Here is an 18,725-nt window from a genome sequence, read left to right on the forward strand (position 1 = left end):
ATGCATTCTTAAGCATTATTGAGTCCTTGTGCTCTTGTGAAACGGCATCATCAACCGCCAAAGTTCCGTTTCAAAACTCAAGACCGCAAGAACAGAGGACGCATAAAAGACGTTCTTGAAATCGATGCAGACTTTAGCACAGTACTCACTCTAGAAGTCCCAAAAGTCAGGTATTCCTCAGAGATTTTGGTCCATATTGACATGATAGCATCACTCAGCTGATTTGCTGGCTGCACATCCATGATGCGAATCTCCCGTTCCACCACATCCCAAAGGTGCTCCATTGGATTGAGATCTGGTGACTGTGGAAGCCATTTGAGTACAGTGAACTCATTGTCATGTTCAAGAAACCAGTCTGAGACGATTCATGCTTTATGACATTGTGCGTTATCCTGCTTGAAGTAGCCATCAGAAGATGGGTATACTGTGGTCAAAAGGGGATGGACATGGCCAGCAAAATACTCAAGTAGGCTGTGGCATTGACAGGATGCTCAATTGGTACTAATGGGCCCAAAGTGGGCCAATAAAATATCCCCCACATCATTACACCACAAGCAGCAGCCTAAACCATCGATTCAAGACAGGATGGATTCACGTTTTCATGTCGGTGATGCCAAATTCTGACCCTACCATTCAAATGTTGCAGCAGAAATCAAAACTCAGAGGCAACGTTTTTCCAATCTTATGTTGTCCAATTTTGGTGAGCCTGTGCGAATTGTAGCATATACTTTATTTATTAGGGGTAAGCTCTAGTTTCTCTCGGTTTCTATCCGTGATTTCTTTCTATCATGGAGGGACTGATAAACACCAATTCAAATAAAACTATACAGAAAGAACCACACCATCGCTTGTTCGAAACAAATATGCAAGGTCTGAAGATACGAATATAGCAAAAATGCAATAAGAAAACAACTAAAATCAATTTTGAGATTCCTATTCATTCGTTTCAAATACAACAGTTTCCAAATGCACATCCTTCCAGCTTTCCAGGCATTTAAAAATATAAAAAAGACATTATTATTATTCATAAAGCATCAACAAAAGAGAAGGTTAGCATGGTACTTGTGAGGAAAACTCTTTCAAAGAGGGGCTTTTGTGAAAACGGCCTGTTCTAACAAAGCAAAACGAATGTAATGATGCTCTTTTAAAATTACATTCAGAAGTGAGCTGTAAGTGGAGCGAATTGGACTGATTAACTGCAATCCACAAAGACTTTCCGACCAAACGGAGGTATAATACAAATCAGGCTTATTGTGGCAAATGGGGCCGAGGATAAAAGAGAAAGAAAGGCGCTCTGTTACAACCGCCCTCGCAGCTCGCCACTTGGCTGAAGTTTTGAGGTTTAAAGTTACATTAAAGTTCACTTTGCTTCTCTGCGCTGTACTCACGTTAACTTTATATTTGCGCTCTGGCAGGATACGCATTTTACAAGCTTTCTGAAATTGCGTGGAGAAACATTCTGGGGGGGAAAAAGCTAAGAAGTTCAATGTGAAACTATTAACCTAATTCTTCTTGGAGAGCGTCCCGAGAGGAAATCTAAAGAAGCTATTAAAGTTAATCTGAATTAATTTGTTTACATTCTTCTCTGATGAGCACTTGGTGAAACTGAATCGGCTCTCTTGGACAAAATGTATGAGCACAAGCCATTCAGCTGCTTGGCGAATGGAAGGAGTGACTGTGGGATTAATAATAGAGCTAGTATGGTGATTATGGCTAATGGATAAGAAAGGTTTTAGAATACTCTTGGGAAAATGCCGACTAATGCTGTCTATTAGGACACAACAGTCGGGGTGCGGGGGGGTGGGTCCAAACTAGATGACTCTCCTAATCCTTGCCATTTTTACCAGTCAAGTCAAGGCTCCTGTATTTATAAGGCATTTCTATGGTGAAGATTGTTCGAAGCTTTTAAGTAATAAACAGGAATCAAAAGCCCTATTTGGATGGCAGTTGTTTAAACGCATGCTTTTTGATAATTTTGTGACTGACGTCAGAGTTTGCAAACCTACAAAACTGATACTATTGAGTCTCAATTGATCATTTACATGGTCTGTCAGATGCTAATATTTATATGTAGAATATTGATTCATTCATTTTCTTTTTGGTTTATTCTCTTTATTAATCTGGGGTCACCACCGCAGAATGAACCACCAACTTATCCAGCATATGTTTTACATTGCATGTTGCATGTGCGCCAATTCCCACCTCAGAATGAGCAAATTTGAGCTATTTGTACAGTAACGTAAAATTACAAGTATTGCTTATTTGCATCTAATACCCCAGTTTGTCAGGGGGCATGAATGAAATGTTCATGAGTTAAAGTGAAACTGCTGAACTGCAGTTAAAGTCAGGTATCCTGCTGATTTGATTCATAAGGGCACTTTTTTCTCAGGCGGCTCTGCGGTCAGGTATACATGTGCGCTAAATATCATGTTGAAAGTCATCATGGCTTGCATAGAACAGACCCAGCTCCCAACCCAACTTTGAGAATAGATTAATGGCAATGTTTTTTTTTTTTTAATCGCACGATAAAAGTCTTGCGTTAACACTGTTAACGGCCCACCACTAATAAAAACACTTATATTTACATGCCATTTGTAATACAATTTTGTCCTTTAATACAAACAATCAGATATTTGAACTGTACCTTTAAAATCTCAAGTACAGGCACAGAACAATATGAGCATTTATAGCAAAAAAAAAAAAAAAAAAAGATAAATATCCCGCTCGCTTTGAGCCTTTTCAAGCGAGTTCTTTCTTACATCCCTATGACTGGTCAGGCGCTCAACTGAAAGGGCTGCGATTGGCTCTAATGCTCTGGTGCCGTTCAGATGAGTGACACTAGCTATGTTTCCATTCAAAAATGCGAATAAACTTTGTGCAAAACTCGATTATCGCATAAAAGTTGTGCAAATGAAGCAGCGTTTCCATCCAATGAGTCAAAGCGAAGAAAATAGTCACTTCCTGATTAACTGGCGCCAAATATCAACAGTAAAAACTGCATTTGCTGCAGTAGGAGAAGCTGCATCAATATATTCTAAATGAATGCGCCTCAGAAGACAATCCTGAGAAGCAGTGAGCGCTTAAAAGGTGTTAGACGCGGAGCACAGCCGCTCTTGATTCTGGAGGTCATTAATAATATAATAACATTAACACTGAAATGGTAAGGTGTTTTATAATGACCAAAACAAAATTTTAGATGTTTCATAATGTGCTCGGCCTGACGTTTTATCCATTCCTACACATTTTAAGCATCAAATGATCGCTTTTAACAAAATCACATTTAATGAGCATACTGGAGTTTGTGCGGTAAAAGTGTTTCCATTGCAGTTTATGCGCATCTTTTCTTATCGAATAAAAAGTTTATCCTACCCAGTTAGGCACATAAGTTTATGCGCATTTTTAACATTTATGCACATCATGGCGTTTCCATCAACTGTTTTTTTATGCGCATTTGCAAAATGCGCATAAAATAGGTGGATGGAAACAGGTACTGACAAACGGCAGGGTCGATCACAGCTGATCCATGATAGACACGGTAGAGAAAACTCTGCAGACACATGCTCATGTCTGTATCCAGAAGCATTGCTGTAACAGCCGATAGGAGAGGAAACGCCACGCCAGCAGGTCAAATGGGCCACAGTGAGAGAGAGAGAGAAATGGAGTTTACTTTCATACTCTCAAATCGCAGTGAAAAAGGGGCTTTTGCTGTAAGTGTCAGTGAAACACTGTCCAGCTCAAACGCAGTGAAATTGTGCACGGTTTCTGCATTTTTAAGTAGTTGGATCGTTGTAAATACTCGCACTCTCCTCCCTCACCATAGTAAGCTACCATGACATAGCACATGAGATAAATGACATCAGTTCATAATAACCGGTTATGATTATTACTGAACTGATAACAAATTGTCTGTGTCTGCATCGCGGTGCACCGAAGAAGCAATTATTTTTGACACCCCTATTAAAATATTTTATTATGATTATTTTTTACAGCACTTCAAGTTAAGCCATTCTAAAAAAGGAAAAACAGTTAAATATTTTTATAGGTCTATTATAATGCGTGCAGTAGAGGGTTAAGTGTTTATTATGGCCTTCAAATTGTATTACAGTGTAAAAAATTTTTTACATTTTTTAGTTAAATCAAATGAACTTTTCTAGTAATCTTAACTTGCGTCAATTAAAAAGACTAAAAATATTAAGATAAACTTCGTGTAACAAAACAAATGTATATGAAACCTGAATAACTTATTAAAATAAGTTAAAGCAACATCCAAATAATTTCTTTAATTAAATTTTTTTTTCAATGTTTATAATGAATTGCAAGCTCTAAATTTCATCCTGCCCTTTCCAAACAACCTTTTTAAACGCAGATTCCACTTAAACCCATTTTCCGCGGGCATCCTCGATCCACCTTAAACCTACAGAAACACCGCTACGAATGGAAAGCTGTATATAACGGTGAGCTATAAAAGTGTTACGGCTCACTCTCTCGACTGGGGGTGACAGTGGTGGTAGTGAGAGTGGCTGGCAGGGGGCAGGTGCTAAAAATCTCCCCGTGAACACAGTTGACAATAGCGGCTGCCAAAAGTCCAGCGAGCAGGGTGGTAAAGACACTTAACTTACACCCCTCGCCGAGTCTGTGCAAGAGCAAAGTTGCTTTCTTTGAAGTTCCTCTTCCTTCGTTCTCACTTTTTTTTCCCCCTTTCTCTTCTCCTCAGTCTGCATTTTACTGCCTGTTTGTCCGTCTGGGAGCCAAGCTGACATCAAACGCATGTTCAGGGTCCAGCGTTGTAAATCAAGCCGCCTTTCTCCTATACCCTTCTTCCCAAACTAGACGCTTGTAAAAGCTCATTGAAGCCCTGCACCCCTTTGGACAATAAAACCAGTGTCATCACTCACTAAAGAAAGGCATGCAGATCTTTAAGTAGAAGATCGTCTGGAGTGTTTGGGTTTCAACTCCTGAAAACACGCAGGAGAAAGAGTCTTGCTGTCATCCAGGCTTGAGTAATGGGAGAGCTGTGACTCTGCTGTAAAATGCTACATTTCGTTTTTACTTTTTTTTCACCAGAGCTAATGAAATAGCAACTTTCATCGGCATTGACACGCTTTGCAGTGTGTTGACGTGCAGACCACCAGACTAAAATGAAGCATTAAAGCAGCGGTGCTCTGAAGACATAAACTCAGCTATTAAACTGGGAAATCTTTGTTCATTTGCTGTTGCAAGACAAAATGTGGACCTTAAACGATCATTAACAGACGTGTGTCTGATATAACTTGATATATAATTCTCGTCAAACGTTTATGTGAAATTCAAGTTATAAAATAATTGCTCAAACTTGTGTGTGCACCAAAACCGTATGTAAGGATCATGCCATGGTGCTGAAAATTGCATTTTAAAATGCATTTCAAATGAAAATGAACTTGTCAGAGGACATTCATATGATCAATGATGATCAACAGAAATTCATTAACTTAATAGCTTTTAATCAAAAAGGATGAATTAAACTGATTAAAAGTGACAATAAATAGACATATAATGTCACAAACCAAATCTGCTTCAAATAAAGACTCTTCTTTTGATAATTTTAATTGAGTAATCAATTCTGAAAATATACAGTTTCCACAAAATGATAAATTTTTCTTGAGCAGTATATAAAAAGATATGAGGATGATCGTTTGACACTCAAAAATAACTTTTGCTGCTTGTTTAACTACTTATCTAAAATAAGTTGAAATAACAAAATTCCTCAGGGTTTTTTGGGACAACTTAATATTTTATGTTCAATCCACTTAAATTTGTAAAAGAAAGCATTAAGTTAACTTAAATTAATGTTAACATAAATTAAGTGAATTAATGTGTTGGGACGACATGAAAGAACTGTATGGAAACCTGCACTTTTTTACAGTGAAGACTGCAGTAAAAACTAAGCTTTTCAGAAAAAAAAACTGCTTTTCAAAATCATTACTTGAAATTGCTTTCATTTTATGCTTAAATAATAAATAATTAAATGACTATTCAACAGTGCAAATCATTTTTAACTATGGACTTAAATATCAGTGTTAAACCGATCTAAACTGACAGTAAAGAAGTTTATAATCCTACGATAATACATTTATTTACTAATTTTAATAAATTTATTTAGATTTCATTTTAATTAAACTTTTTTAATTTAAAATAAATTTGTAAATACCATAAAATTAACTTAATCGATTTGTGTAGGGACAACATGAAGGAATTACATTTATTTTGGGACAACTTAATGGTTTTAAATTCCATTCACTCAAATGTCTAACTTCGATGAAGTTAACTCAATTGATTTGTGTTGGGACAAAATGAAAGAATCGTGTGGAACCCAGCATTTTTACATTGAAGACTACAGTACAAAAATAAGCTTTTCAAGAACAAAACTGCTATGTTCAAAAGAAACTGACCAGCACAATTTATTGCATTTGACAGACGTTTAAAAAGAATCAAGTTCATCAAGTCCAACTCATTTTTAACTATAGGTTTACAGCGTTAACCGATCTAAACTGACAGTAAAGAGGTTTATAATCCTACAATGACAAATCCTAAAAATATATATTTAATTGAAATTAATGTTGTTATTTATTTAGCACCATTTGGTTACACTTAAGAAATGACTTCAGCTGATGTTCAAATTGATTATTTATAATGAGTTGAAACAACTTAATCCTTGTGTCTTTTTTTGAACAATTTAATTGTTTTATGTTCAATCAATTTTTTTGCAGTGTATACTACAATTAGTTTTAAATAAAAGATGTGTAAGTAAAATGTATGAAAATAGAAACCCTAATATCATCATTTACTTTTACATGAACACTTACACACATTAGCCTATGATATACAGTTTTCGAAGGATATTTAAACAAATTATGATCGTCAAAATAATCCCTCAAACTCCTTTTAAACAATTATGGGCTTCAAACTACATGTCGGCATGCTCATAATGACTGTCATAATTCTTCAAAACTCTGTATTTATGTAAATCATTCTGCAATAAAGATGCAAAAGCTGAAGACCTTCTTCATATGGGCTTCGGCGAAAGCAAAAACACAAAGCAGGTGGTCACTAGCAGCAGCACACAGCTGGTCTGTGGCTTTACGACCATCGCCATAAATCTAGCAGCGCCTCTGAAACTGGCAACTGCTCTGCTTTAGGACTATTGTCCCCCGTTCCCTTCAAGCCCATGAAGCTCTACGCTTAAGAAGGACGTCATATAAACAGATTTTAGGATTGGGTTACATTCACCCCCGACTAGTCTTTCACTCTTATCAGCTGCATTTGGCCAATGTCTGCTGCACTTAACCTCCTTTAACCGGTGTTTTAGTAGCAGTAGTAGTAGTAGTAGTAGTATTTAGCATTTTTTCTAAATTATTCGAATATTTATTAATATTTTCAATGAGCTTTTAGGTAATTCTTTAATATGTTTTATTTTCTTTCTTAGTTTGTCACATTTTTCCCCTTTAGCTGCCAAATGAACTTTAAGCTTAAATTTAACATTTAATAAAGCTGCTGGAGTGCTTTCTATAACAACAAAATGTGATCATATTACTCCAGTTCTGTCAGCATTGCATTGCCATCCTAATAAATATCAGATAAAATGGTATAATTTTTTTGACCTGAATGGCTTATCTCCCCAGTATTTGAAGAAGCTCCTGGTGTATTAAAGCCCCTCACGTCTACTACGCTCAATTAAATCTCAATTGATTATTCCCAGAATATCAAAATCAGTGGTGGATCCTCTCATATCTGAAACCTAAACTCTGGAACAGCCTTTCTAGCACAGGCAGACACACTCTGTCAGTTTAAAATGAAAGACACATCTCTTTGCATTAGCGTACACATACAACACAAATGCTTTTGAAATCCAAATCTATTAAAGAATTGTTAGGCTGCATTAATTAGGGAGGTGGGAGCTGGGAACACTTCCCAAAACACATAACTTAAATGGCATCTACACTTATGTTAGTCTGTTTTTCATTATCCCGAGGTTTCCATAATCCTAGACCAGGCGTATCCTCAGAAGATGCTGTGGCGGTCATGGAGGAGTAGAGAGACAGATTCCTGAAAGACCACATTGACAGACAAGTCTCCACTATTGATCCCGTGGGCCAGCCTGAACACCCGCTAGTGACTTACACCTGCAGCTTCTCTAAGATGGACATCCAGTGTTCTCCTGCCTTCGGTGCCTAGACTGCAGCTCTGCACAAGAAGTTTGGCCAGAGGAGAAATGGTCGTGCCCAACTGAGGCTGGTTTCTCTCAAGGTTTTTTCCTTCACTTTCATGAATTGTTGAAATTTGTTCATCACTGCTGTCGCCACTGGCTTGCTTGGTTGGGACTTGTGGAGCTGCGCATCTATGGATTTGTTGACTTTCAGCAGTGAATATTAAACCACACTGAACTGAACTCTGAAAACTGGACTGACACCGTTTCAATTGACTAGAACATCGACATTGTAAAAGCGCTATAGAAATGAAGATGAATTGAAATACATTTTTTAAATAAGCTGAAACTACACAATTCTTGAGTTGATTGGGGGGCAACTTTGTTAAATTGTTTTAAGTTCAATCAATAGTGATATAAAAACTGCATGAACCGGAAGTTGCTGGGACTTTTATTTCAGTGTGCTGATGTACTTCACAACTGAAATTAAATATTAAGTAGGGGCGGAGCTTTCTATTGCACATCATAGTCTCATAGCAATGGGTTAGGATAAGAGGGCCGTGGTTAAGGTTATTGATATACAGTTATATTGATATAACATTGACATACATGCGTCAACAAACAGACACTCGTAATATGAAAGCAAATGGTCAGACGTTGATTGTAAATTACCTAAACAAACTTTCTTTTTCAGTGGATTAACTTCAGGAAGCACTGATTAATTATTCACTTTGAGAATAACAAATGTGAGGCAGCATTGGAATTCATGCAAACATTAAGATGCAAGGACTGTGGATATTAAAAGATATTAATGTCATGTTTAGATTCATTTTGAGTTCAATGTATCATCAAGAGCCAAGAATATTAATTTTGTGTAGCCTGTATTTTTTTGACTCTCGAAGTGCTGATAGATGTTACATTGCATTTAGCGATTCATAAAACGTTTCAGCTAAAATCCTATAGAAGTATAAACCTTTTGTTTTACTATAGTTTATCATAGCTACTACTGAATTGTTATTTTTTATTTATATTCTAAACAGCCGTTTTTCCGACAGATTGCACTATTATGTTTTTCTCTTCTTCATTCTTTTATTTTCACATTTTACCCGTTTTTTTTTACTCATTTTTATTATTTGTTTTTATTTTTATTTTACTTGTTTCTTTTATTCTTGTTTATGTAAAGCACTCTGAATTGCCACTGTGTATGAAATGTGCTATATAAATAAACTTGCCTTGCCTTGTCGTGCCTATGATCCAGTATACAGAATACAGAAATTATGCTACTAATGTGATGAGGTAAATTATTCATCAAACTGAACAGTTTATCATTTAAAAATGTGAACTATTTTTGTTCCAAAAATGCATTGATTCGCTTTATAAGACATGTTTTAACTGCCTGTTGACGTGTTTGTTTGGTGACAGATTTATGCACTTTTTGGCATATATAAAAGCCACAATCTTACACCATTATACAGCATGATCACATTTAAAACTATTCTCAAGACTGTTTCTGAGCAACCAACAATCTGCGAGGAGCTAAAGACCTAGCCTAAACAAAATGGATAAACAAAACCGGCAAGCATTTAGACAAACCAAGATGTGACATTTTATTCAATAAAAGCTTTCACCTTTGGCCAAAAAGGTCACTTGCAATTTAATCAGTAATGCTCCATGATGCTTTGTTGATGGTGCTTACTGTAATATAAAGTGGCGAGGCAGTTCCTTAAAAATTCAAAATTCCTTAAAAGTGTTTTGTTATGGAAAGTAACATCTTCAGGATCCTCCAAATGTCTTTCCACCATTAAACATATTTGTTCTTCATTTCTATCATCAATAAAAGTAATGCCATTGGCAAACAGTGCCATTATAAGAGTTGCACTAGATTTCAAATTATTTTGCCATTTGGAAATTTGTAAGTTTGCCTTGAAGTTAAGACTTTTCAAGATTTTTTGTTTCTGTAATACCACCTTCCTCTGTTCTTCTGTAATTAAGATAAGATGACGCACTTTGGAAATGTTGTTCTGTAATGGCTTTTGTCCTAAATGTGGTCCTAAAATTACCAGAGCTAACAAACAGATAGGAAAAGATTTTAAAGTTAGGACCTTTCAGTAATAAGCCCCAGGCCTAGATAAAAGTCTAGAAAAAAGGGGCAATTACGACTTCCTTTACTACCATTCTAAAAGGCAGAAATGTCCTGTGTGAATGTTAGTAATGTTGATCAGATCAGGGCCACCAGGGTCTAAAAGACCTGCTGACCCAAAAAACACAGCACCTGGTATTCGTCAGTTGTCATAAACACTGAAGGTTCTTTCCTTCTCTCTTTTTTTGAAGGAAAACTCTTAGCTATTCATGGTGTCCTTTCCCCATTCTCCACCGTGTCATAAAGGCATAAATCTCATCTCAGCCTTCTAGCCAATAAAACAGCCCCCAGTTTATGAGCTGCTCTCTAGCTGAAGGTAAATGAACCTTGCCACTGGTGACACTGCCAAAGCTTAAACATTCTAGCATAAATCTACACAAAAACTGATGTTTTGTCTTTCCAGGAAATGAATGACAAATGGAAATGGAGACTTAATTCACAGACTAGGCAATTACCAGTTTAGCAGCGAAATTTAACTACGCATGTCTGGCAGTGATTCACTCTGAAACATACAATCCGCAATACAACAAAATTAAAATGGTACTACATCAGCCCTTTTTTTTTACGATAAAAAAAGCGAAGAAGCCTCAGAACAAATACCAGATTTCCTGTATTGAAAAGCTGATAGGTTTGGCGCTGATTTCCCACATCCAACCTAGATGAATAGGGGGCTTCGGCTCCTGGACACCCACCAAGATTATTAGATCCCCTCGCGAACCAGACCTCCATTATCACAGCTTTCTAACAGCCCGTCTCAACCTCCCTGTTTGATGTTTACAGAGAAGCCTGCATCCCACAAAAGATCTTCACTAATAGTCAACTGCATCAAACACAAAGGCTCGAACCAAAAACTAGAATCTGAAATCTATTGCACTTTACCATAAGATTGGTTACATGATGGATTAATGGTCGTGCACAATAAAATGGATATTAAAATTGAACTAGAAATGCATAGCATGAAAATTCATGGATGGATAAACAAATAGACAGAAGGTGGAAGAGAGGGTTGGATGGATAGAGGAATGGAAAGATGAATAGGCAATTGAAGGAATTGGTGAATGGACTAAGGAATGAAGGATGGGAGGAAAAGGTAAATAGGCTGAGGGAAGGATGAATGAATGAGTGATGGATTGAGAAAAAGAGAGATGGATGGATCAGAAGGGAACGATATCTGAATAAATGGATGTTGGTAAACATTGATTAATGGGTGAATATACGTAGGAAAGAACAAACAGATGAATGGATGAGTGAACTGTTAGAAGAATAGATGGAGGGATCACAGGATGGATAGAGGGATTGAGGCATAAACAAATGTTGGATGATTGGATAGATGAAGGGGCAAATGGAGGGAAGGATTGTGAGATGGATGGGCAAATGGGTGGACATAGGGATAATGGCAGAAGGAATGAATGAATAGAGGTATTGTTGGATGGGTGGATGTAGGGATGGAGTGAGAAATGATGATGGATGAAATAACTGGACAATGGGATGGACTGAGAAATGGGGATGGATGAAAGAATGAATGGACAATGGGATGGACTGAGAAATGGGGATGGATGGACAATTGGACAAACTGAAAAATGGTGATGGATGGATGGATGAATGAATGGAAAATGGGATGGACTGAGAAATAGGGATAATGGAAGGATGGATGGATGAATAATGGAATGGACTGAAAAATGGAGATGGATGGACAATGGGAAAGACTGAGAAATTGTGATAGAATAGACAATAGGTTGGACTGAGATATAGGGATGATGGATGGATGGATGGATGGACAATAGTATGGACTGAGAAATGGGGATGAATGGAAAGATGGATGGATAATGGAATGGACTGAAAAATGGGAATGGATAGAAGAATGAATGGACAATGGGAAAGACTGAGAAATAGTGATGGATGAGATGATGGATAGATGGATGATCTGAAGAAGAATTGATGATGGATAGACAAAAGGAAGGTTTAAAAGATTAAACAGACAGACAAATGGAAGAATTGAGGGCTGGATTTAATAAAAAAATGAATCCTCGGTTCAATGGATGGATGGATAGATGGATGGATGGATGGTAGGGATTTAACGGTATTGTAAATACCGTCATACCGCAATATTAATTTTTTTCGATATTACCGTGGTCGCATGACTCGGTAAAACTATAGGTCTTCTGAGAAAATTTGCTCAGGCGAATGAAGCGAACGGGAGGTACCGGAAACTACATTTCCCATCAGCCCAGGCTTAGCCATAATCCCTTGCGGTCTGTTGTCGCTACAGATCCAGTAATGCGGAAATGGAGTGTGCTGCTAGAATTGGGGATCAAAAAGAGCTGGAAAACCCTAAAGCGGGTGTTGTCGCCGCGCGCGTACTGAATAGTGGTGTTTTCGCGCGAGTTCTTATCAGCTGTGTTGTCGCGCGCGTACTGAATAGTGGTGTTGTCGCGCAAGTTCTTATCAGCTGTGTTGTCGCGCGCGTACTGTAAAGCGGGGACGGAGGGTATGTCGCGTCGCGGGGGCACTTTTGATCATTTTGGAAGGGAACTTTCTATCCAAGACTAAAAAGGGCATGTGCACTGCACAGGTTGAGCACTGTGTGTGCATGTGCCTGCAAGTTGGGGAATACGACTAATCAGTCATGGGGACTGCAGAAACACAGCACACTGTTCAGATTGATGCAGACATGAGATCTCTATCTCACTCATGGTTTGTCCTCTCAAGTGGGGGAAAGACAATGCACAACGTTCCCCATTGCTAACAACCTGGGCCAAGTCATATCTCTCTTGTCCCAGAAACCTCAGTCCCAAATGAGAGGGTTTTTTTTCTGTTGCAGGGGACATTGTAAATGCCCAGAGATACCAGCTTTTACCAGATTATATTTATATGATAATTTTCCTTTAAACCCATCTCTATCTAAGTGAGTGAGTGATTAAATGTTGAATGAGATGAGTTTTCAACACTACTAAATTGAAACTTAATTTTTTTACATGGTTTAATAATTTTTTGTTATTAAAATTGAAGTTCCTGTTTCAAAGCTTACAGATAGATGACTAATTTGTAAGTCATTGACACTTTTGGCACTTTTTGGAGTATTTTCATAAGTTTTGTTTTTTCCTGTAAATGATTCAATAAATACCGTACCGTGACATTCATACCGAGGTATTACCGTACCGTGAAATTCTGATACCGTTACATCCCTAATGGATGGATGGAGTGAAAGAGGGAGGGAAAAAATGGACAGGAAGAGACAGAAAAAGAAGGAAGAAGCAAACAACAGAGAGATAATAGTTCCACAGCATGGATAAAGGCATGAAAGTATGAAGAGACAGGAATTGGTGGCAATTTTGCCGTTACAAACTGTATTTCCATAAAAATGTAGGATAAAGCTCATCAAATGCTTACAAATATCACCATCTTGTGCTACAACTAACCAACTACGCAAAAATCAAAGACTTAGATTTAGTCGTAATAATCTAAAAGCGACTTACATCTGATCTTGTGAAGGTGTTGTCATCCATATCAGAGTCATTGGGGTCCAACACATCCTGGAAGGGCGGTAATGCTTGCAGCTTTTTCTTCTCTGAAAGTTCACTGTTTTGTAATCGATTATGCCGGATCTGCGGCTTGTCTTTCAAAACCTTTTTATCCGAATGATGGTGCTGCTGCTGCAGCAGGGCAGGACACGCTTGCTGCTTTTGCGAGCTCTCCGAAAAACTGCTTTTCCGTTTTTTGGTAACATGGCCTTCATTGTCCAGCACAGGCCGCCGTTTACTTTGACCCAGGCTTGAGAAGCTGAGCTCGGATGAGCGCTGCTCCTTCGACGTGCTCTTGGGCTCCTTGAAACCCATTTGAGGAATAGGCCGATCTTCCTGAATTGGTTGATTCTCTTTGGGTTTTTTGGAATCTTTAGAGAGTTTTCCAGAGTCCTTGCTGAAATCTCTGAAGGCACTTTTGGACTCTTTTGAGTCTTTAGAAGGCTTGTCCTTGTGGTCTTTGTGGTCCTTGGGTGGTTTGTGGAGCTTGAGGGAGCTGCTGCTGATGTTGTTGGTAGTTGTAAGAGCACTGCTGCTTTTGGAGCCGTCCTATAACATGAATAAGATGATGTTAGACTGAACTAATTCAGCATTCTATCCAAAGAAACAACCAAAACAAGCAATTATATTTGAGACATATGCTTATTAAGGGTGTCACGATCCTCCAATTCCTCGATTCGATTACATTTTCGATTCTAAAGGCACGATTCGATTCGATTATGAATAATTAATTAATGACCAATTAATTATTTGTAGCCTACCGTTTAAACTACCTGACCTGTATGGTCTTTGTTTTAACCATAAACAAATCATACAGTAAATGTATAAAGGCATGATACACACATAATTACCACCTGTCAATCACTTTTTCTGCGGGACTCGTGAATAGGCAGTGATCTGTGTCGTTATAATGGCGTCGGTAAAAAAGACGCACAACCAACCAGCCAACAGTATCTGAGGTGTTCGCTAAAATGACTAAGTACAAGTGAGTGGAAGATTGAAGCAGTCCTCTGACTGCCTGGACCTGCTGTCTCGAGCGCATGGCTGTGTCTGTGTGGTCACGTGATGTGCATTTTCAGAGGTAGAGAGGAAGGAAGGCTTCTCAGAAATGCTACACGCCACTGTGGATGTCAAATCGTTGTCGTTCTAAAATGCCATTTAAAAACAAAGACAGTGTAAACAGGGCCTGAGTGTGTACTTTTCGCAAGCGAATTTGCAACGGGGGTGGGCGAAGGATGACGATGCCGGTGTTGTCTATCGGACGAACCGTAAGTAACTTGTACATAGCAGAGCTTGCAAAACTGTGCTTTTTTGTCGACAACACGAACCGTGTCAACATAACTCACTGGAAATCCAAAATGCTTACACACCGGCGACTTCATTGAAAGAGGATAGGGATTAAGTTCTGTCGACGGGTCTCCTGCTTTTAACAAGCACTTCAACAAGCCTGTTTTTTCCCGCTTGGCAAGCCAAGCTGACGTGACATGGGGGCGTGGCAGCATTGACGATTCTATTTTTTGATTCGATAATCGAAATTGAGCATAAATTTCGATCGATTTCGATTAAAAATCGAAATTGTGACACCCCTAATGCTTATTATTTGTCATTGACAACATTATTAGGCAATTTTTTTTCACTTAATTTTTTTTTACAACTAGCATTATACGCAACATTATACAGGCTACAATAGTTATACTGACCCCATAAACATTTATTTTCATGCACAATACTTTGCGTTCATTATTAAAGAACAAAACATATGTAATGCTTGTCGTAATCATAACTCTAAAATGTGATGTGATCATATAAATGATGTGCGCACTTTCGGTTTCACTTTCCCTGCGAGTGCGGTTCATGTCATGGCTGCCGTCACTTTAAGAAAACAAAAGCAAATCATACGTCCCGCGCGGCTCCCGAACAATCACTCTATGCAACAAAATGAACATTATTTACAACCTTGTTACCTGTAATTAATAGCCTTTGCAGGTTTTGTTTTAAAGTAGACCTCATTGGCTGGCACGTGCATACCCTCGGAAGTAAACAAACAGTGCATCAGCTCACATGCGATTTCGCAGCCGCGAATACATCATTACATTAAGACAGAAATGACATGTTTGGGTAATTTATACCTTATAGATGGAGTATGTGACACTTTTTACTAGGTACAGTATGTCGAGATCCCATCAGGCCCAATCACGCGATTTCATACTCGATCGGAAATTACCTCACGATCAAGACTCAAATACATGTGAATATCCTGTATATATACATTTCTCATAATTTAACACATCTGTAGGTATGCGGTGGTACAGAGTTTGACCTCTTTCTTGATTTTTACACAGAAACAGCAACACATGCGATATGACATCACTTTGTTGCAGAGACTACATTGGTTAAATGCCGGCTAAGGAGAACACGTAAGCAGCTTGAAGCGGAAAGTGCGAGTATGTCTACGGTCTGGAGGTATGATAAAGTTGATGACGACAACATTGCCATAGCAAACCGTGAGATATGTAAACTTGAGATTGCCTGCCGGGTGTTTTCAGTTGTGGTGCTATTTGTTTTTGTGTTAGATTTTTTTATATTTACTGTTGCACTAAAATCCAAAAGTGAAGAATTTATGTTATTTATTACTTGACTTGAGGTCACAGATGTGCTCTGTTTGTTAAGAGAGTTGTTGAATATTAAAAAAAGGTGAATTAAAAAAAAAAATTAAGGAACATCCTGGATCTGTTTTTTCAATCTTCTTTATTTTTTTTATGTATTATAGAAGTATCGGATTGGGTTTCGGTAGATACTAAGAATCAAATAACTCGGACTTGAGGGCAAAAAAAAAACCTGATCGGGACATCCCTACTTTTAAAATAATTTGGAGGTGTCCATGTTGCCAAGCAGTGTATTTATAACAATGTGAAGACTTATGCGACCGCCTTTATGCTTCTCCCGAACTTGACAATATAATTGGCTGAATCGTAGAGAGGCTGGATTAAGATGGCGTGGGGAGTCGAATCGAGATCACAATCTTTTTTTGATTATTCGTGCAGCAAAATGGTAATACCATTTTGTATTTCCATACAGTGATGGCTAATAGTGCTTAAAAGCACTATTATAATTGTGCATTTCCGAAAAATCCTAAAAACACTTTTGCTTAAAAATACTGAAGGTAAATTACATTTTTATATACAGCTTAAGTCAGAATTAGTAGCCCACCCATTGATTTTTTTTTTTTTTTATCTTTTATTAAATATTTCCCAAACGATGGTTAACAGAGCAAGGAAATTTTCACAGTATAATTTACAGATAATATTTTTTCTTCAGAAGAAAGTTTTATTTATTTTGGTTGAAATAAAATAATTTTTATTTTTTTAAACCATTTTAAGATCAATATAATTAGCCCCTTTAAGCTATATATATTTTTTGATAGTCTACAGAACAAACCATCATTATACAATAACTTGCCTAATTACACTGACCTGCCTAGTTAACCTAATTAACATAGTTAAGCCTTTAAATGTCACTTTAAGCTGTATAGAAGTGTCTTGAAAAATATCTAATCAAATATTATTTACTGTCATCCTGGCAAAGATAAAATAAATCAGTTATTAGAGTTGAGTTATAAAAACTATTATGTTTAGAAATGTGTTGAAAATAATCTGTTCTTCGTTAAACAGAAATTAGGGATAAAATAAACGGGGGCTAATAATCAGGGGGTTAATAATTCTGACTTTAACTGTATATATTTTTGATTAATATACTGAAAACATAATATATATTAAAATAAAATTATATACATGAAGCTAAATAAAGTGGGTCTTGTTGAAATAGAAAATACTTCTTCCAAAAAATATTGAAAAGTCCTAACTATAAACATTTGAACAGTAGTGAGGTAATTCCGTATTAACGTACCATGTTATTTACATGGCCAAAAACTCATTGCTGTACTTTTTGTTAGTAAAATGAAGAACAATCTATAAACGGACTGCTATAGATATTCAAATTCTGGACATTCCTACCATTACAATCGACAAATGAGGTGCGAGTTTGAGCAAACAACCAAACCCAGATGTGAAACATTTCCATAAACAATTCATCAGAAAGATCCAGAAAATAGTTCCGCTGGGGGAAGGGTCAACTCAGATCTATCTGGGAGGCAAACTGAGGACGGAGCAACAAGCCTTTCATTGACTTTAATGAGAAGCTTATCCTATCTTCAGGTCAAGCTAACTAGCCCCTGTCAATAAGTCAATGATGCAGTTAAGTTGTTAAACAGTCTAGACAGACGAGGTGTTTCAACCTGCCTTTAAACTCTCTTTTATGATGTTTTAACTGCTACAGCTTTAAACTGGAATTAACTAAACCTTTTTTTTCAAATGGAAACTTTTGCAAACACACTAAAACTAAGAGCTCAGTTTTATGCGAGTTCATTAAAGAATTTTTTAATGGTTTCAAAGACAGCAATGATAGTTATGGAGGAGCACATTGATACTGCAGAATCTATACATTGATGCTTATAAGTAACTACTTGTTTGCTATAGATTCCTCTGCAAAACAACACTGACATTGACAACAATACAATTTATTTATAATGCGCTTTTCCAAAATCCAAAGCACTACAACAACAGAGAAAATCAAACATGAAATAAAATTCAAGGTTTCAACATAGAAAAATTATAAATACATACAAATTATATTAATACAAAATGTGGGTTTCTGCATCACTATCAAATGTTTTAATATTTTAAAAATATCCCTGATATCAGACCTAGGGTGGCTGGGAAGTGCAAAACAACATTACAAAGTGTGAAACTTTGTCATAAGACACAATTACATAGGAAAAATGATTTTACCAAGGACGAAACAAACGTATATTTTAGAAGAAAAA

At 37.2% G+C, this 18,725-nt stretch overlaps 1 protein-coding gene across 2 annotated transcripts in view; it reads right to left on the bottom strand.

The window, feature by feature from the left end:
- mllt3 (MLLT3 super elongation complex subunit) overlaps nucleotides 1-18,725 on the bottom strand; it is a 104,813-nt gene that overhangs the window by 18,297 nt on the left and 67,791 nt on the right. For both annotated transcript variants that reach the window (NM_001017819.1, XM_009303057.5), the window contains 1 exon segment: nucleotides 13,799-14,392. In NM_001017819.1, coding sequence (NP_001017819.1) covers nucleotides 13,799-14,392 — 594 coding nt within the window.

Source organism: Danio rerio, chromosome 7 (genome assembly GCF_049306965.1).
Source record: "Danio rerio strain Tuebingen ecotype United States chromosome 7, GRCz12tu, whole genome shotgun sequence".
Taxonomy (NCBI): Eukaryota; Metazoa; Chordata; class Actinopteri; order Cypriniformes; family Danionidae; genus Danio; species Danio rerio.